Below are 16,688 nucleotides of genomic sequence, written 5' to 3'. Positions count from 1 at the left end.
TCTGAGGGAGTATTCTGGGAGACTAGTATTTCAGGCTTGACCTGTCTCTATCCTTTATCTGTTGCTTGAGACAGTATATTAGGCATAAATAAGCACAAATAAGACTTACTAAGCCACTATTCCTTACACTTGATATCCTCTGAGCTTTGTGGATAAACTAAAGCATGAATGAAAGAACTGTGTAGCTCTTAATGCTGCAAAAGTCAAGACAGCACGAGAGCTCTTCAGAGCAAAAGTGTCCCCTAGTTCCCATATGTTATAAATCACACTGAGTTTGAGTCTGCATAAACAATGCCAACAAACTACAGATCACTGGATTTAAAATGTTTGTGACTTTAAAAATTTAACATAAATTTCTACATGTTTGGCTTATGTACTGAGTCTCAGGGAACATGGCCAACTAGTCAAGACTCACACATGCCAGAGCAGTTCTCTGCATCAGCAAGCAGGCCTGAGGCGCCCACTCCTGAGATCTCGTGATTGTCTCACAAGCCTGACTTCCCTTTCAAAAACAGAAAGTAAGCCTTTATGCTCATGGCTACAAAGAAATGCATGGAAATATAAGTGTTGTCAGTATGGTCATGCATATCTAACAAATGTTTTCTCTGGGAGCTATTCCAAAGTTCTTAGAATGAGACACAAGGAGCAGTGCTCATGAAGCCAACCTTGCCAGCACCATCAGAGTGCTCTATTGCTGGAAGGGCACAGCAAGTTTGGTTTATCAGTGAGGCAGGTGGAGGACATTAAAGCCACTATTAAGGAGACTCCTGCCACTCTTGCTGCTCCCCTCAAGAGGACAGATGGCAGCTTCTGCTTGTACTGGCTGCTGCTGAGCCTCAACTGTTCTTTACAAAAGACCTGTTTCAGTTCTGGGTTCACATAATTTGTAGCTGGGCAAGGCTCTGTTAATATCCTTAACCTGGGCTGTGTTGATAAACATACTAGAAGAGTGTTTTTAGTATCCCAAACAGAATAGCCTCAAGGTTTCAACAAAGATAATACATATTCTTCAGCCCTTGTGGTCACCTTAAGAATCAGTTATCCAGGAAAAGTCTCTCCTTGAGTGAGCAAGGATTTGAGCAGGTAAATGCACCACAACACTGCTTAGGTCCAGAAGGCATAGAACTGCATTCCTCTGGTGCACACACAAGGCTTTGTGGGTTCTGTCTCTTCAGTGCCCTCTTAAACAAAAATATATTTTCTAATTTTCATTTTAGTGAACAGATATCTCCATGTTATGTATAAATGTATGTGCATATGCTGTCAGAAAAAGCTTTGGTAAAAGAAATGTTAATTAATGTTATCAATGTTGATTAATATACAGAGTGATTGTACAGAAATTATAGTCCTTCTGAGTTTTCTTAGGAAGTCACATTCCACTTCATTTATTCTGAAAATATAGGTGGTTTATTATCACAAAGGGCTTTCATCATATATAAACACTCAATTCCATTAACCTTCCACAAATCCAAAGAAAGAACTGTCCACGCCTCTGAAAGCAAATCACCTCTGGGAATAATAATTAGTTAACTTCTGGGAATAATAAAACCCCCTGAGTTTTCAGGTTATATAATGAGGTGTTCAAAAGTGCCTGGACGGTTTTTGAAGTGTGATTTATGTAATTTGTGACTTGTTTATCTACTTTTGGCAGTGAAAGGGGTTAGGAGCATTTTTCACTAATGTAAATTAACTACACTGACACAAAACTAAGTGATGGGCAGACTCTGCATCTAAGTGAATGTTCATTGACTTCATCAATAATGTTAAACTCTATAGGGGAAATATCTCAGTGCTTAGTGCACAATTGCTGTCCTTTCTAAGTTACTTTATCCACAAGTGGTAGCTGTTTCTAGACTGCTCATCTTCTCTTCCATGGGCATTTCAAGTGGAAGAATTGTGAAGCAAGCACTCATATCTGTTAAAAACTTCCACAGTCCTGATGACTTGTTTGTCCTGCTATGATCTAATAAACAGCATTCAAAAGCATGTTTGTGTGTTTGTTACACATCATGTCTAACATGCTCTGAGTGAGTAGAGGCAATTTTGATGAGCAAATGTATAAGGCTTAGCTGCAAAATGTTAGGAAACATTTAAGATTCTAACTTCTCTACTGCATGAACTATTTATGTTCTGCAATAATTCTTTGTAGTATATGTCAGATGTACATCAGTATAGCAGATATTTGGAAAAAATGAAGCATTTTATTTTCATGGTTTGAAACAATATGGTAAAACACCAAAATAGTGCCTAAGGGAAAAAATAAGGCAAAAGAAAACAAAATAACTCATTTTACCTAGTTTATTTCCAAGAAATTGTATTACTCACTGGCACTAATGTTTTTGTTGTTTAGAACCAGACTATTGCTCTCTTCAGGACCATGGTTGCGAACAGGAATGTGTTAATACAGATGATTCCTATTTTTGTCAATGCCAAGAAGGGTTTAGACTTAATCCAGATAAGAAAACATGCAAAAGTGAGTAATTCTTTGGACATAATAAAGTTCATCTGCTTTTATTTCTTGAACCTGAGTGAATTGTTTCCCTTCTGAAAAGAGGGAAGTTTTCTCTATAATTAAGGTTGAAACAAATGTTTCTTTATAAACTTGAACTTTAACTGAATTAATCATGTTGGGAATGTATACATTTCTCTGTTTTGTAGATTACTTTGTATATTAGACATTTTTGAAGACTTTTATGAAAACCTGAGGATTAGTGTAGGAAACAAAATTACTTAAAGTTCATTACTTATTTGAAACTTTCTGGCCTTGGCTTGTAAAGACATTAATAGCTTTGAAATTAAAAAAAAATCACCTTGTTTTACCCAGTTGGTTTAGCCAAGGACATATACATTTCATCAGCTTGGAAATTTATTGAACAGACAACACAGCTATCAAAATAATCTTAGAGTCACCCAGGAAACTTTACAGTTTCCTAAAAAAATTGTAAAAACAGCATGAGCAATGTTAGCGTTATAAACCAGTCACACGTGCCATTTACTTTAGAATGACTTAGTGTTACAGCTCTTTTACTTTAGAATGACTTAGTGTTACAGCTCTTTTACTTTAGAATGACTTAGTGTTACAGCTCTTTTTGACTGGAGGCCTGGAATCACAGCAGATTTTTACTGTGATGTATTAAAGTTTAGAGAGAATATATTCAGCAAAATGAAATAGCTGATCTCGTGACTCAGTTGTTGGGGGGAGAAAATTGTACTAAGGATATTTTATGAATAATAAACTTGTTTGGAGCGATCTAATTCTATTTCTAGGCACTCATAAAATGTATCTGGTTTTGAAACTGTAGTTTTGTTTAGTCTTAAAGATACATTCTCACAAAGCGTTTTTGGCTACACAGTGCTGCTTTTGCAGTAATCCATGCTATTCTGCTTTTTATTATCTATGTGGTATGTTAATACATTCAGGTTTTTATAGATTCAATAGCCTTGGTAGAGCAAATAGAGCCAATAGAGCAAAAGAACAGCATCGTATAAAATATTTATTGCCAAGGATGTAATTGCAAATTAAATGCAAATTGTAATTCCCATTTGGGGTATTTTTCCTTATGGGTCTTTGGATTTGGCTGCAAATCTGGTGATGTTTCCAGGATTGGGCTCCTATTCCAAATCTTGTTGTAACAAGGGTCATGTTAGCTAAGCTTGTGAAGTAAAGCAGAATGTTTGCACATATGCACTTTTCAGAAGTCAGGGACAGTAGGTGAGTGGTGACAAGCACCAGGCATTCCTCCTTCACCACCATGTGTGACTTCTGATGACTACAGGAGGAGATCTGTGGGGGTCAGAGTGAAGCCTTACATAGCTGAGTGTTTGCAGTCTGCTCTCAGGTCCTCATCTCACTGTCAGCTTTAGTAGGTGTCCAAAGCACAGAAACCAGTATTGTTTGAGAAAAGAGAGTTTTTCTAAGCCATTTTACTTTAGAAGCCGCTATGGCTGGCTCCAATTTTTCTCTCCACAGAAATAAACATCTGTGCTTTAAGTCAGCATGGCTGTGAACACGAATGTGTTAACATGGAAGAGTTGTTTGTGTGCAAACGTATCCCAGATACACCCAAGAACACCATGGTGATACGTGCAGCAATGAGTGTGTCTCATGAACTGCAGTGGATAGTTTGCTGCAAGGGAGAGGTGTGAACAGTGAGAAAACACTCCTGGGTCCCTTTTGAGATGCTTCTGAGTCATGCAAACCTTACTGCAAAGTCCACCAGAAGCCAGGCCTAGTGAAGTAATGCTATGGCGAGATCCCTGATCCAACAGAGAACTAAAGCATCATTTTCTCCAATTCAAATAACTGGGGAAATGTGTTCAGCCTTTCACTCAAAGGTGCTGTGTAGCACAAAGGCAATGCTTGCTGCTGAACATCCATATCATTGCTATGGGCTGTGTAACCTGCACACCTCCTGCTGCTGCATGCTGGGATGTGGGGATGTGAAGAGGCCCATCCCTTCTCTGTGTTTGCAGCTTCAGTGATCCGTTCCATGAGGTGTCCTTTTTCAGAAGAATGTTGCTAAATGAAGGATTGGTGTTTCCCAGAGAAACCCAACACCACTGCCCACTTGGCATCACCCAGTTTTAGAAGATAGTTTTATTGCAGAGAACCATTTTGCATATCACCTACAGCATTGGCAGCATTTTTCCCTGATGTAGTTACAACCTACTTTTCCAAAGAAATGCTCAGTCACTGAAGTTTTTAAAACACTTGGTAGGACAGGGAATAATAATTTTTAAAGAAACTGTGGTAAAAGCATATTTAGGGTAACCTGGATGAGTTGCAATTTTTTGACTATTTTAGTTTTTGATTAGCTCAAGTTGAATTTCTAAAAATTAATATATTCCAAGACATTCCTTGTTTGTCAAAACAGTGAGCTTTCCTCATCCTTTCCCCTGCTTGCATTTTTTTACACATGTAATAAAGCACATATGATTACAACATTTACAGTTATAATGATTTCCAAAGCCCAGTAATTAGCACCTTGTGATTACTGCACTCTTCGAAAGAGTGTGTTACAAAATTCTGCATGAGAGCCCCAAATATTTAAATGTTAAAAATTCATATTGATGTGGGTGTTTGTATTGAAAAGATGGAGCCAAACAGATGTAATTTTTCACAGAGAATATGGGTATTTTCTTTTTTTTGTTTCCACATTTTTTGTGTGCTCTGAGAAGTTACACAAGCCTCTTCATGATGATGTGAACTCTTGGAAAAAAGAGGAGGTTCCAGCTGGAACTTGCTTTAGCTGGTAAAAACTGACACCTCAGCTTCATTTGTTCAAGCCTACATTGTCTCTCTGTGTATAATGGCAAATCTGGACCAATTACTGCAAACTCGTTGCTTAGTTAAACAAACCAATAAACAGAAATATTTAAAATAAGTGATTTATTGTTAAGTACAGATTTTTTTAAATGTAAACAAATTGCTGCAGACATGTCTGTTCACATCTGTAAATGATTTGCAGAGGAGACATGCAAGACTATGTGTGTGTGTCTGAGGGAACTCCACTACTTTTGATCAATTTAAGCTAAAGTGATTTGGGCCTATATAACTAAAACTAGCCATTAACAAACCACCACTAAAACACTATGAGGAAGTTCAAAGCTTTTTTCCTAAAATGTGCTTTTTCTATACTCACAGAGACAGCAAATTGTATAGTACATCTGCAAGTGCATGTATTTCACCCTACAGCTTTGCTGTCCACTGTGAGGAAATGTATTTCTTAAACCCAGTTCACACCTCTCTCCCTTCCCCCACCTTTTGTCTTTCACACAACTAGTTGCATACAAGACTTAAAAGATATATTCCATTTTATGTTACTTGGAATAGGAATAGGAAAATCAAAGAAATGGAACATGTTAAGACACTCTCACACTCATAATTTCTGTCTCCCATGAGGCTTTAACTGCTTGAACCTGTTGGCCAGTTAAAGTTTTAAATTGGTGATTTCCTGTTGAAAAAAGAATTTAATCTTTATGAAACCATCTGAAAGCCATAATTTCTATTTCAAAAATTGCTAATACTCATATTTGCTGTGAAAATTTAAGGGTGAACAGAATGCTTTTTAAAGAAGGAAAGCATGATTCTGTGGGTGAGACCAGACTGGGCTTCAGGATTCTCCCTTCTCTCCACTTTTTGTTAGTTCAATCACATTGTGATGATATTTGGCAAAGGAAATCTGCATTTCACCATGTTTGCTATATGCCAAATGGGGTTGTTTTAATAATTTCACTTAGGTGTTGTTAATTAACTCAGGTTACTCAAGTAGGTGGGGATACTTGCATAAATAAAAAACTGTACTAATCTTTTTGCCTTGCTCTGCAAAGGCATCATGTACTAACTACAGTGTCATAGTTTATGTATCGAAGACACCAATGTGATTTCTTCAATCATTAACACAAATCAATAGGAGTGGACCACTGTGTTGAAAGCAACCATGGCTGTGAGCAACTGTGCCTAAATACAGGTGACTCCTATGTCTGTCAGTGCTCTGAAGGATTTGTCATCAATGAGGACCTAAAAACCTGCTCACGTGAGTCTTGTGAGAACATCCTTTACTTCAACTCCCTTGGGAAAGGATTTTGGTTTCATACAGGGAAAAAGACTTGCCTTCAATTTATTCTTACTGTCTGCATTTCAGTAATACTTTAGTAATTATTTGAAAGCAGAAACAGAAAAATTATTTAGGAAAGAATATTTTTCAAGATGACTGTTAGTCCTCATATATTTAGAAAAGCTTTGGGAGACATATTCATCCCCTGGTTTGAGGATAGTTTTTCAGTCACATGACAAATGTATCTGACAGGTCATCTGGACAGCAGCATCCCCAAGGCAAAGTGCCCCACCTTACCTGGGGCAGGAGGAGAACTGAGAGCCCCACACTGAGCTTTACATTTAGCATGGGAACCCTTAAAAAGTGAGCAGTTGTCCTAGCAGCTCTCCACTCTTCATAAATCAAATTATCATTGAGAATTTATACAATTTCACAAACAGTTGAATGGCCTCCTTAACTGGAAAAATAATGTATTGAAAGTGCCAAAAAAAAGAACAATATGAGTGCATTTTACCTCTTGACTTTTTATGGACCTCGTTGGTGAGAGTGTTCTGTCCACTTTTTCCAGATTTTGGAGGTATGTTATCTTTCAAGCTTGTGGAGTTCTGGAGCAGCTCGAGAGTTCACCCTTTTTCTTACTCTCAGGCACAAAGTTTCAAGAGAAGTCAAACTGCAAGTCCTCAGCCACAAAAAATATCTAGAGAGAAGAGAGACAAAGCAGCAAAGGCAATTTGCCTTCGTATTTATCCCTGTGTTTGTCTTCATAGAAACCTCTTTAGCCCCATCCAATACCTTGACAGACTTTGCTTCTGTCTGCCACTGCAGCTCTTTAGAAAAGGGCAGACAGTAACACAAAAGTATGATTAGTGTACATGTAACAACAATAGGGTCTACTAAAAACATTTTTTTTAGATATTTATCTCTAGTACCACTGAAAATTTAGAAACAGCCAAATAATGGAGTTTTATCAACTTCAAACGGAAAATCCATTTTCCTTCCTAGTAACATGAGATTATTTTTCATTCCTGAGTTATTTTCCTCAGGCTGTACTTGGAAACCTATCAGCAGCAGAGTACAAGAAGCATTTGGACAACATTCTCAGGCAGATGGTGTGAGTTTTGGGGCTGTCCTGTGCAAGGCCAGTAGTAGGACTTGGATTGGTCCTAGCAAGTCCCTCCCAAATCAGGATATTCTATGATTGTATGAAAATGGTGCTGAGTGCAATGAAACTGAGCTTTTTTGAATAGCTCCTCTTCTCATACCCCTGTCCTCATATATATTTAGGAAAGATTTGTCCTATTCCTGAGCTCTAGATGAGAGGTTGAAACCCCATGAACATTTTTAGGTACCGTGAACAGAGTTTTGGCACTTTGCAATTTCCTGAATGGTAAGTTGAAAGGAAGGGATTAGCATTTAACATACACCAGTCCTAGTGAGAAAATATCTGGGACATTCTAGTGTTATATGAACTGACTCAAGTATCTTAAGAAAGCTATGGGAACACCTGAATGGTAACCAAATCTGTACTCCAAGAATTCATTACAAAAAAATAAGTGTGTGTAGCCAATAGACAGTAGCAAGTCCTGCTTGCAAAGTCTCAGGAGCCCTATGTCCTTATGTGACAGAGAAGAAACACTTGGGAAATTTGAGATGAAAAGTAGACCATATTTGACAGTACTTGTCATTTGCAATTCTTTGTAAAATCCTGAATAGTCCAAGCCAAATCCCACTGACATCTGAGAGGTTTTCTTCTTGCTGCCACAGGAACTGGTTCAGGTCCACATATGGGTTCTGGGGACTGCCACCTTCACTTCAGGCTATTTAGAGACTATTTAAAGAATGTTTACAAGGTAGCTTTTATGTCTTTGCCAGTGTCTTATATAAAATCATTGCCAAAGTATTTTGGTTTTTTAATCCACTTTAATCCAATCCAGATATGGACTCCATTTAGTTACATTAAACACATAAAAGTATGAGTTCTCAACTCTGCTTAAAGCAAAAAATGAAAAGTAGGACCTCACTAGGGCCTCTTACATTTTATTGAAGCTTTATAATCAGATGAGAAACTGAATTACTGTTTAAGCAGTTCAATGTATTTATATTTACTTGCTTATATGGAATGCAAACACTAGAGATAAAAAGTAATTGGTTAAATTTTTAAATAATTTTGATTGTTCCTGCAGGAGTTGACCATTGTGCTCTAAGTGATCATGGCTGTGAACATTTGTGTGTGAATGGTGACAGATCTTATACTTGTCAGTGTTTCGAAGGATACAGGCTCCGTAACGATGGGAAAACGTGTAAACGTAAGTTATTATTCAGCAACTCAGAGTCTAATATTGCACACACAGAAGAAATCTGTAAGGTAGGATTGGACTGCCTAAATGTTCAAGGATTTCTAGAGGTCATATTTCCCCTTTGGTGTCACATTTGCCAGCAGTATGGTGATATATTGAATATGCTGAGGCACCTAAAATGGTACTGAATGCATACTTTTAGGCACCTGAATCACATCCTAAACATCAGTGACATTTTAAAAGTAGCCCTGAAATTAGACAGTTGTGAGTCCAAAACTATCCAGAGCTGGGACAACTGTGATTTTCTTCTAAAATTTCAAGGCAAAAATATATAATGTTTATAAAGTCTTATCCAGCATGAAGCTTGCAACACTATTAATGGAAAGTTCATTTGTCCAAAATAGGATCAAGATTATTGCAACAGAAATATCATAATTGAGTTACAAATTTGACTATATTACACAGTTATGAGTGTCAGATATCAAGGAAAAAATTAATTTTTCTCAACTTTTATAGCATAAGTCACCAAGTGATCAAAGAAGAATCATGGATAAATTTCAGAAAAACTCACAGGCATTCAGTATTTTCTTACTGCAATCCCCATAATATCTAATATCAACATTTGCTGTTAAAAATGTTTACAGAAAAAAAGTAAAGGCGTCCAGGTATTACCATGATTAATTAAAAGCTTCTTATTCTTAGCTGCTGTTTCACAACATCACCCTCTTTTGTTATTCTGTGCAGAGACAGATTCTGCCTGTCTCAAAAAGTTAGGATACACTAAAAGCAAGTTAACTTTGAACATACTACCCTTAACTGACAGAATTTTTATATATTAAATTATTTCCAGGTAAAAATGTCTGCAAATCAGTCAACCATGGCTGTGAGCATATTTGTGTTAATGGTGACAATTCCTATGTCTGCAAGTGTCGTGAGGGATTTGAACTGAGAGAAGATGGCAAGACCTGCAGAAGTGAGTGACTGGTATTTGTTGAACACTTTTGCATGTACAAGGAAAGAAAGGGGTATTTTTTACTTCCTACTGGAAAAGAAGCAACAAACTTCCTTTCGACAGCTATATTCTCTAACATGTTTTCATTCAAAACCTACATTTATATCAATCATTCCCAGGAGAGGACATCTGCAAATCAGTCAGCCATGGCTGTGAGCATATTTGTGTTAATGAAGATGACTCCTATGTTTGCAAGTGTCATGAGGGTTTTCTGCTGAGAGAAGATGGGAAAACATGCAGAAGTAAGTACTCTGAGAATTACTCACAGAATTTTATTTACAGTATGTACATCTGAGAAGCATTCAAACAAATACAAGAGTTTACTGTCATAATAAAGGAGTAGTCTTCATATGTATAATATAGGAATAGAATTTATACATTTATACATTTAGACCATCCAATTGACTGTAAGAGACTCTGTGGACAAAAATAGTGTCTTTTAATAGATCAGCTAATAGACTGGAAACAGAAAATATGATCCATTTGCTGTAGATTTTCTTTAACCAAATATCATCAACTGTTCTCAGATAAAGACATTTGCAGTTCAGTTCACCATGGCTGTGAACATGTTTGTGTTAATGCTGATGAGTCCTACATCTGCCAGTGTTATGAGGGATTTGCACTGAGGGAAGATGGAAGAACATGCAGAAGTAAGTTTCCTTCTCTTCAGTAGATTTTCTTTATAATCTGCGCATTTGGAGATATATTTTAAATATGGAAATCTTATTTTTTAACAGATAAATATGTTTGCAATTCTGTTGACCATGGCTGTGAGCATATTTGTGTGAATACTGATAGTTCATACCTTTGCCAGTGCTATGAGGGTTTTGTATTGAGGGATGATAAGAAAACATGTAAAAGTAAGTTATTTTAATGTTACTATATTTATTATATTCAGACATCTACAGAAAAAACATATTATTTAGAGGCAGTTGTTCTTATAGGAGATTTTTCCTTGCAAAAAGGAGAAAAAATTTTTTGTTTACTAAGAGTTTACTACTGTTAGTCTTTAAAGTTTTGGAAATGTTCTTACTCATCAAACTGTAGTAAATAAATTCTAAATTATTTCTAGGTAAAGACATCTGCAAGTCAGTCAGTCATGGCTGTGAGCATCTTTGTGTTAATAATGATGATTCATACACTTGCCAATGCCATGATGGATTCGTACTAAGGCAAGATGGGAAAACATGCCGAAGTAAGTAGTTTATTAATAAAAGAAGAAATGTATTTTTTGTCTTGTTAGAATATTATTCACTGGTTCATAGTAGCCAGAATGGAATATTTTTATCTATAGATCATAAGACTTGTATGAATTAAGGATTGCTTGAACTAAAGCTACATTTCAGAAAAATAAGACAATTTTAAGGTTTGAATGTAGGTTTTAAAATGTGAACTTCATTTCCAAATTAAGTATATTGAGTTTTAATCTTGAGCATAGGATGTTGCTACATTTAACTGTACTGTGTTCTTCTGTCTGTATTCATGCAGATCATGACTTGTTCTGTAACCTGTTAGCATGTTTTTTTTGTAAATTATAAGCAAATTAAACTCCTTCAGGCTTTTTATGTCTTCTAATCTTTTTATAACTCACTTCTTGCTCCCCTAAAACCTTTGCTGTTTATCAGCATCCTTGTGAATGCACCACAGTGAAAGAAAGTCTTCTAATAGGAGACAGCAGGATCTACAGCAGAGGAACAATAACTCATCTAATTCTTATTTGAATCTACCTATCATTTTTAAAATAATTTATCTTTTGTTTAATCTTTTTTTTTTTTTTGGCAAAAGACAGTGTTAGTCTCTGACCAAAATATTCTGCTAGTACTCATGTTCAATTAGTTATCTACCATGATCAAAAGTTATTTAAGATTCACAGTATTACAGGTGTCCCATGTCCTTAAGGCTGTAAGTACAGCCTTCATTCCTTGTTTCTAAACGTATATCCTTAATTCTGGCTATTTTAAAATACATATGATTTGATGTTATCCAAAAAGATTCATGTTACCTTATATTTATTTAGTTTTTCCAGGATTAATTTTTTCATAACACCAAATTGATTTATATTAGTCCTCTTTCTTTGATTTTACTCTGACTCGAGTTCCATGTTATCTGTTGCATTATTTTAATTGAGATAAATGTCAGTCTGGCAGGCTTACAGTGAACTACTCATCTTTTTAAACCATATGCAACCATACTGCTTTTTCAGTGTGTATACATACACTGAGAATGGAGACAACTCAGTGTTTTGGGGCTTCCTCAGAGTTCTAGGAGTTCCTGAAAATTAACATTAAGCATCAATGATATTCTTCAGAAACCTCTTTTGCAACTCTCTGCTGCAAGTTATCTGGAGTTTCTTATTCAAAAGTGTGTGTGTGTTTGTTAGTTAGATGCTGTGTCACTTCACACAGAGTGAAACTCTTCACTCCAACAAGGTCATCAGTAATCTATTTCATAGGTTCAGATCTGAATACACCAAAGTGTTTAATATTTCTGCATGAAGATTAGGAGTTCTACTTTTCTGTCCATTAATTAATAATACATTGTTAAAATGCTTTTTGTTCCTAATAGTATGTAAATAATGTACTCATACTACCCTTTATTTGGTTGGCCATTCACCCCCTTCTCCTTCATCTTATTATTTCAGTGTTTCAAATTCCTACTTTTTTCCCATTCCGTAAATACTGTGAATGTTCCTTTCTTTCAGTTTGTTTTCAAATCTTATAGCTGTTTTCAACTTCAATTTCTAGATTTTTTAACTAGCCTGACATTCTTTTTAGATTATGAGACTACATTTTTTGGGGGTGTCTAGTAAAATAACCTTAAATAGTGCAATCATTGATCTTTTTTATTACTATTATTATTTCCCTCTTGCATCCCAACATAGTCTGGCTCATGCTTACTTTCAGCTATGTAAAATTTATCCTTCTGAAGTAATAGCCATGTCTGCTGCTGGTTTGTATTTTATTCTGTTTATAAACAAATGTTTCTGAGTTGTGCACAGCTGTGTATAAGCAGATGCTAATTTTTACTTACGTTGTAATTTCTCCCTTACCCACTATGACCAGATCTTATTTAGATTGCCATGTCTTAAATATAATTATTTTTGAGTCAGAATATTGTCTTATGTAGTAGCTTTTGGAATTTTTCTTTTGGTAGCTGGAAACCCCGAGAAATTTGGCTCAGGTTGAAGTTCTTCTAAAGACACAAACCTCAAGAGCCAAATTGAAATTGGCTCTCAGGAGGCCACTTTTTGTGTAAAGGTAGTTTTCCATTAGAAACTGATAATTCTTGTGTTTGGCTTGAAGAAGAAAAAGGGAAAGCTGATAAATGGCTCCACTTTCTTCTGCACTTTCTCCCCATCTATCCTTTTTGAAGAGGTTTTAACCAAGTGGTTTAACATTGCAGTCATAAAAGTCCTCGCATCAATTTTCAGCAATCCAGTTAGATTTCGTTTATTGTCTTATATAAGTAGTTCCTGTTCTTTCAGGTTTTGTTTACGCAGACTCTTGGCACTGATATAAGGATGTCAAGACCTATGGTTAAATCATGTCCTGTGGTGTTTTTCTTAGTTTTGTTTTTACCAGTATGCATTTATGCTAAATGACTGTACTAAATTATTCCCCCATTTCACTCTTGGTGCTCTTAACATAAACTCCTCCTCCTTAATCTAGTCAGATTAATCCTAAAATGGTTTATTTTCAGTTGGAGGTCATCCAAACCATGAAGTTCTGGTCAGATGATAAAGAATAGATACTCAATGTAAGCTAAGATGTCCATCATTTAACTAGTGAGAGAGAGATCTGCTTTCAGTTTGCAAGCTTCCATCTTTTTTTGCTCATGGGATTGATCTTCCAGTTGTTGTATTTATTTTAAAAAAATTAACTAACAAGCCACATAAATATTATCTAACTATTCCCAGGCAAGGATATTTGTAAATCAGTCAACCATGGCTGTGAACATGTGTGTGCTAGTGCTGGTGATTTATTTGTTTGTAAGTGCCAGGAGGGATTTCAGCTAAGAGAAGATGGAAAAACTTGCAGAAGTAAGTAGTCTGATATTACTCAACATACTCTTTATCTGCAGCTCGTGCTCGTGTAGAAATGGGCTAACCAGCAAAAGCTGTCATCTGTTTTCAGATAAAGATCTTTGCAAATCAGTCAACCATGGCTGTGAACATGTTTGTGTTAATTCTGGTGATTCATATACCTGCAAATGCCATGATGGGTTCCTACTGAGAGAAGATGGGAAAACCTGCAGAAGTAAGCAGCACAGGAACTTAATTGCATGAATTACACATTCAGTAATGAAGGCCTCTGCTGATGTGTGCTGACTACCAACTCTCCTGTTTGCAGACAAGGACATTTGCAACTCAGTTGACCATGGCTGTGAACAAGTTTGTGTGAATACTGAGGATTCCTACATCTGCCAGTGTCATGAAGAATTCATACTGAAGGAAGATGGCAAGACATGTAGATGTGAGTACCCTGAGCTATAAAAGTATGTTTTTATTTGAGGCTTTCAAGTGTTGTGGGTGTGAGTGCACACATGTATGTTTGTGATTTCCAACTATTTGGGCTGGTTTAAAAAAGATACTGTCTCTCCCTAACAAGCCTCACCTCACAAACCCCATCCACTTTTCTCAGATAAAGATGTTTGCAACTCCGTCGACCACAGCTGTGAGCATATTTGTGTTAATACTGGTGATTCCTATGTCTGCAAGTGTCATGAAGACTTCATACTGAGAGAAGATGGAAAAACTTGCAGGAGTAAGTTATTTAATCTTGTTTTGTACTTCCTGATCTGTTAATGAAACACACTATGCAACCGTAGTGTGTCATTTGTGTCTTTATTATAGAATCAGCTTAATGTGAGCTCCTTCATAGCAAATCGTAGCCAAATTTTTTATATTTTGTGAAATTTATTTACTTAGCTAACTGTGCTAAATACAATTTTCATTATTCCAAGGTAAAAATGTCTGCAAAACAGTCACCCATGGTTGTGAACATGTCTGTGTTCCAACTGGAGATTCATACATGTGTCAGTGTCACAAGGGATTTATATTGAGGCGAGACAGGAAAACATGCAGGAGTGAGTAGCTGAAACTTCTATGGGGAATATGTTTTTCAGTCTTAAAAGAAATACAGACTTACTTTCACTCAAAGCTTGTTCATGACAGTTTTGTATTAGAGAAATGGTCTAATAAGGGGATTCTCTTAACAATTCTCAGATAAAGACCTGTGTAAATCCATTGACCATGGCTGTGAACATGTGTGCGTTAATACTAACAACTCATACAGCTGTCAGTGCCATGAGGGCTTTGTCCTGAGACTAGATGGGAGGACATGTCGAAGTAAGTAACTCATTGTGTCTGTCAGCCCCTCTTCTCTGGCATTGCTACATAAATGAACAAAGATATTGTACTCCTTTGTCATTTGTTCTTCAGATATAATGGCTGGGATCTTTGGATTTATAAAATGTTAAATAGAATACAGAAAAATACTTCAATTTTTCCTAGGTAAAGATGTCTGTAAATCAGTTGACCATGGTTGTGAATATGCTTGTGTTAATAATGGCGATTCCTATATCTGCAAATGCCAGGAGGGATATGTACTAAAAGAGGACCAGAAAACATGCAGAAGTAAGTATATTTCATTTAGAAAGCATTTGGTTCTTTTATTTCTAAAATTAATTTACCTCCCTTCAAAAAAATTATAGAATCATAGAATGGTCTGGGTTGGAGGAACCTTATTAAAGATCACTTAGTTAATCTCCCTGCTGATGGCAAGGGCACTTTCTACTAGACCAGGTGTCTCCAAGCCAAATATAGCTTGGCTTTGAATACTGCCACAGCCTCTCATTTCAAATATGATATAATATTTGAAAGCCCAGGGCATATGTGTGTGGCAGAAAATGTCTCAAACAATTAACTTGATGCTCTCCTATATAAAAATCTATCAAATTGGAAGAGTTGTTTTAGTACAATAATAATTCTTTTGAAACCTCAGGGAAAAGCCAAAAGGGAATCTTATTACCAAGGAATGTGCATTTTAATCAGGTTCATATACTCTGGGTCTTTTATCTTTATGTACTATATTTTAAAATCTCATTAATTTTATTTGCTTATCTTCCAACATAACATCTATTTATCTCCTCATCTCTTAATACTTGGAGGAGAAGTTCTATTGGAATTCAGTAATAACATTTATTCTGCCAAAAATGGATGCTTTAGTTGAGGAGACTGTGATTAGAACAAGTTCTGGCTGTTCTGGCTGTTCTCGATCCTAACTGACACCATGCACCATGCTGCCCTTTCTTGACTTATGCAGTGGTAATTGAGGTGGTTCTGATATGTACATTAATTGCATTTTCATCACCTTAGTACATGTGAGGTGTCTTTTTCTCAGATGACTGTAGAAAGGAATTCTTGAGCGGTATTAAAATAGGTATTTCCTAAGAATAGAAGTCCAAGCTTTAAAGCTGAAAATCTGTTATTTGTACTTTGACTTGGTAACATCTCCAGTAATTTCTGCTGAATAATTCTCTTTTGTGTGGTGCTTACAGCATTCTGCCTGTACAAAGATCAGAGGTGAGTGGAGGTCAAAGTTTATTTGGTCCAGACTAAGAAGCAAATCTTACATTCCTTAGTATGGCATATTTTCCCTGGAAGCTACATTGATCCAATAGGAACTAGCTCAAATAGGAGTCCTGCAGCTAGCCTTTGCACAAAGCACACTAATCTCTGCCTGCTGAAGGCAATTCCTCTCCAGAATTTAAAGCAAAACAAAACAACCTACCTGGCAGAAGCAGTCTGCAGCTTGGAAGACA

At 36.3% G+C, this 16,688-nt stretch overlaps 1 protein-coding gene across 8 annotated transcripts in view; it reads left to right on the top strand.

The window, feature by feature from the left end:
• Nucleotides 1-16,688, top strand: part of MATN2 (matrilin 2) — a 68,403-nt gene that overhangs the window by 39,913 nt on the left and 11,802 nt on the right. For 4 of the 8 annotated variants that reach the window (XM_058804679.1, XM_058804637.1, XM_058804688.1 and 1 more), the window contains exons 7-21: nucleotides 2,351-2,473; nucleotides 6,414-6,536; nucleotides 8,741-8,863; nucleotides 9,705-9,827; nucleotides 9,986-10,108; nucleotides 10,394-10,516; nucleotides 10,604-10,726; nucleotides 10,939-11,061; nucleotides 13,783-13,905; nucleotides 14,000-14,122; nucleotides 14,216-14,338; nucleotides 14,507-14,629; nucleotides 14,829-14,951; nucleotides 15,091-15,213; nucleotides 15,379-15,501. In XM_058804679.1, the coding sequence (XP_058660662.1) occupies nucleotides 2,351-2,473; nucleotides 6,414-6,536; nucleotides 8,741-8,863; nucleotides 9,705-9,827; nucleotides 9,986-10,108; nucleotides 10,394-10,516; nucleotides 10,604-10,726; nucleotides 10,939-11,061; nucleotides 13,783-13,905; nucleotides 14,000-14,122; nucleotides 14,216-14,338; nucleotides 14,507-14,629; nucleotides 14,829-14,951; nucleotides 15,091-15,213; nucleotides 15,379-15,501 (1,845 nt within the window). The remainder of the gene's footprint in view (nucleotides 1-2,350; nucleotides 2,474-6,413; nucleotides 6,537-8,740; nucleotides 8,864-9,704; nucleotides 9,828-9,985; nucleotides 10,109-10,393; nucleotides 10,517-10,603; nucleotides 10,727-10,938; nucleotides 11,062-13,782; nucleotides 13,906-13,999; nucleotides 14,123-14,215; nucleotides 14,339-14,506; nucleotides 14,630-14,828; nucleotides 14,952-15,090; nucleotides 15,214-15,378; nucleotides 15,502-16,688) is intronic. The other 4 variants (XM_058804671.1, XM_058804662.1, XM_058804653.1 and 1 more) reach the window with 4 other exon arrangements.

Source organism: Ammospiza caudacuta, chromosome 1, assembly GCF_027887145.1.
Source record: "Ammospiza caudacuta isolate bAmmCau1 chromosome 1, bAmmCau1.pri, whole genome shotgun sequence".
NCBI classification, from domain to species: Eukaryota; Metazoa; Chordata; class Aves; order Passeriformes; family Passerellidae; genus Ammospiza; species Ammospiza caudacuta.
This window is presented reverse-complemented; position numbering and strand designations above follow the sequence as displayed.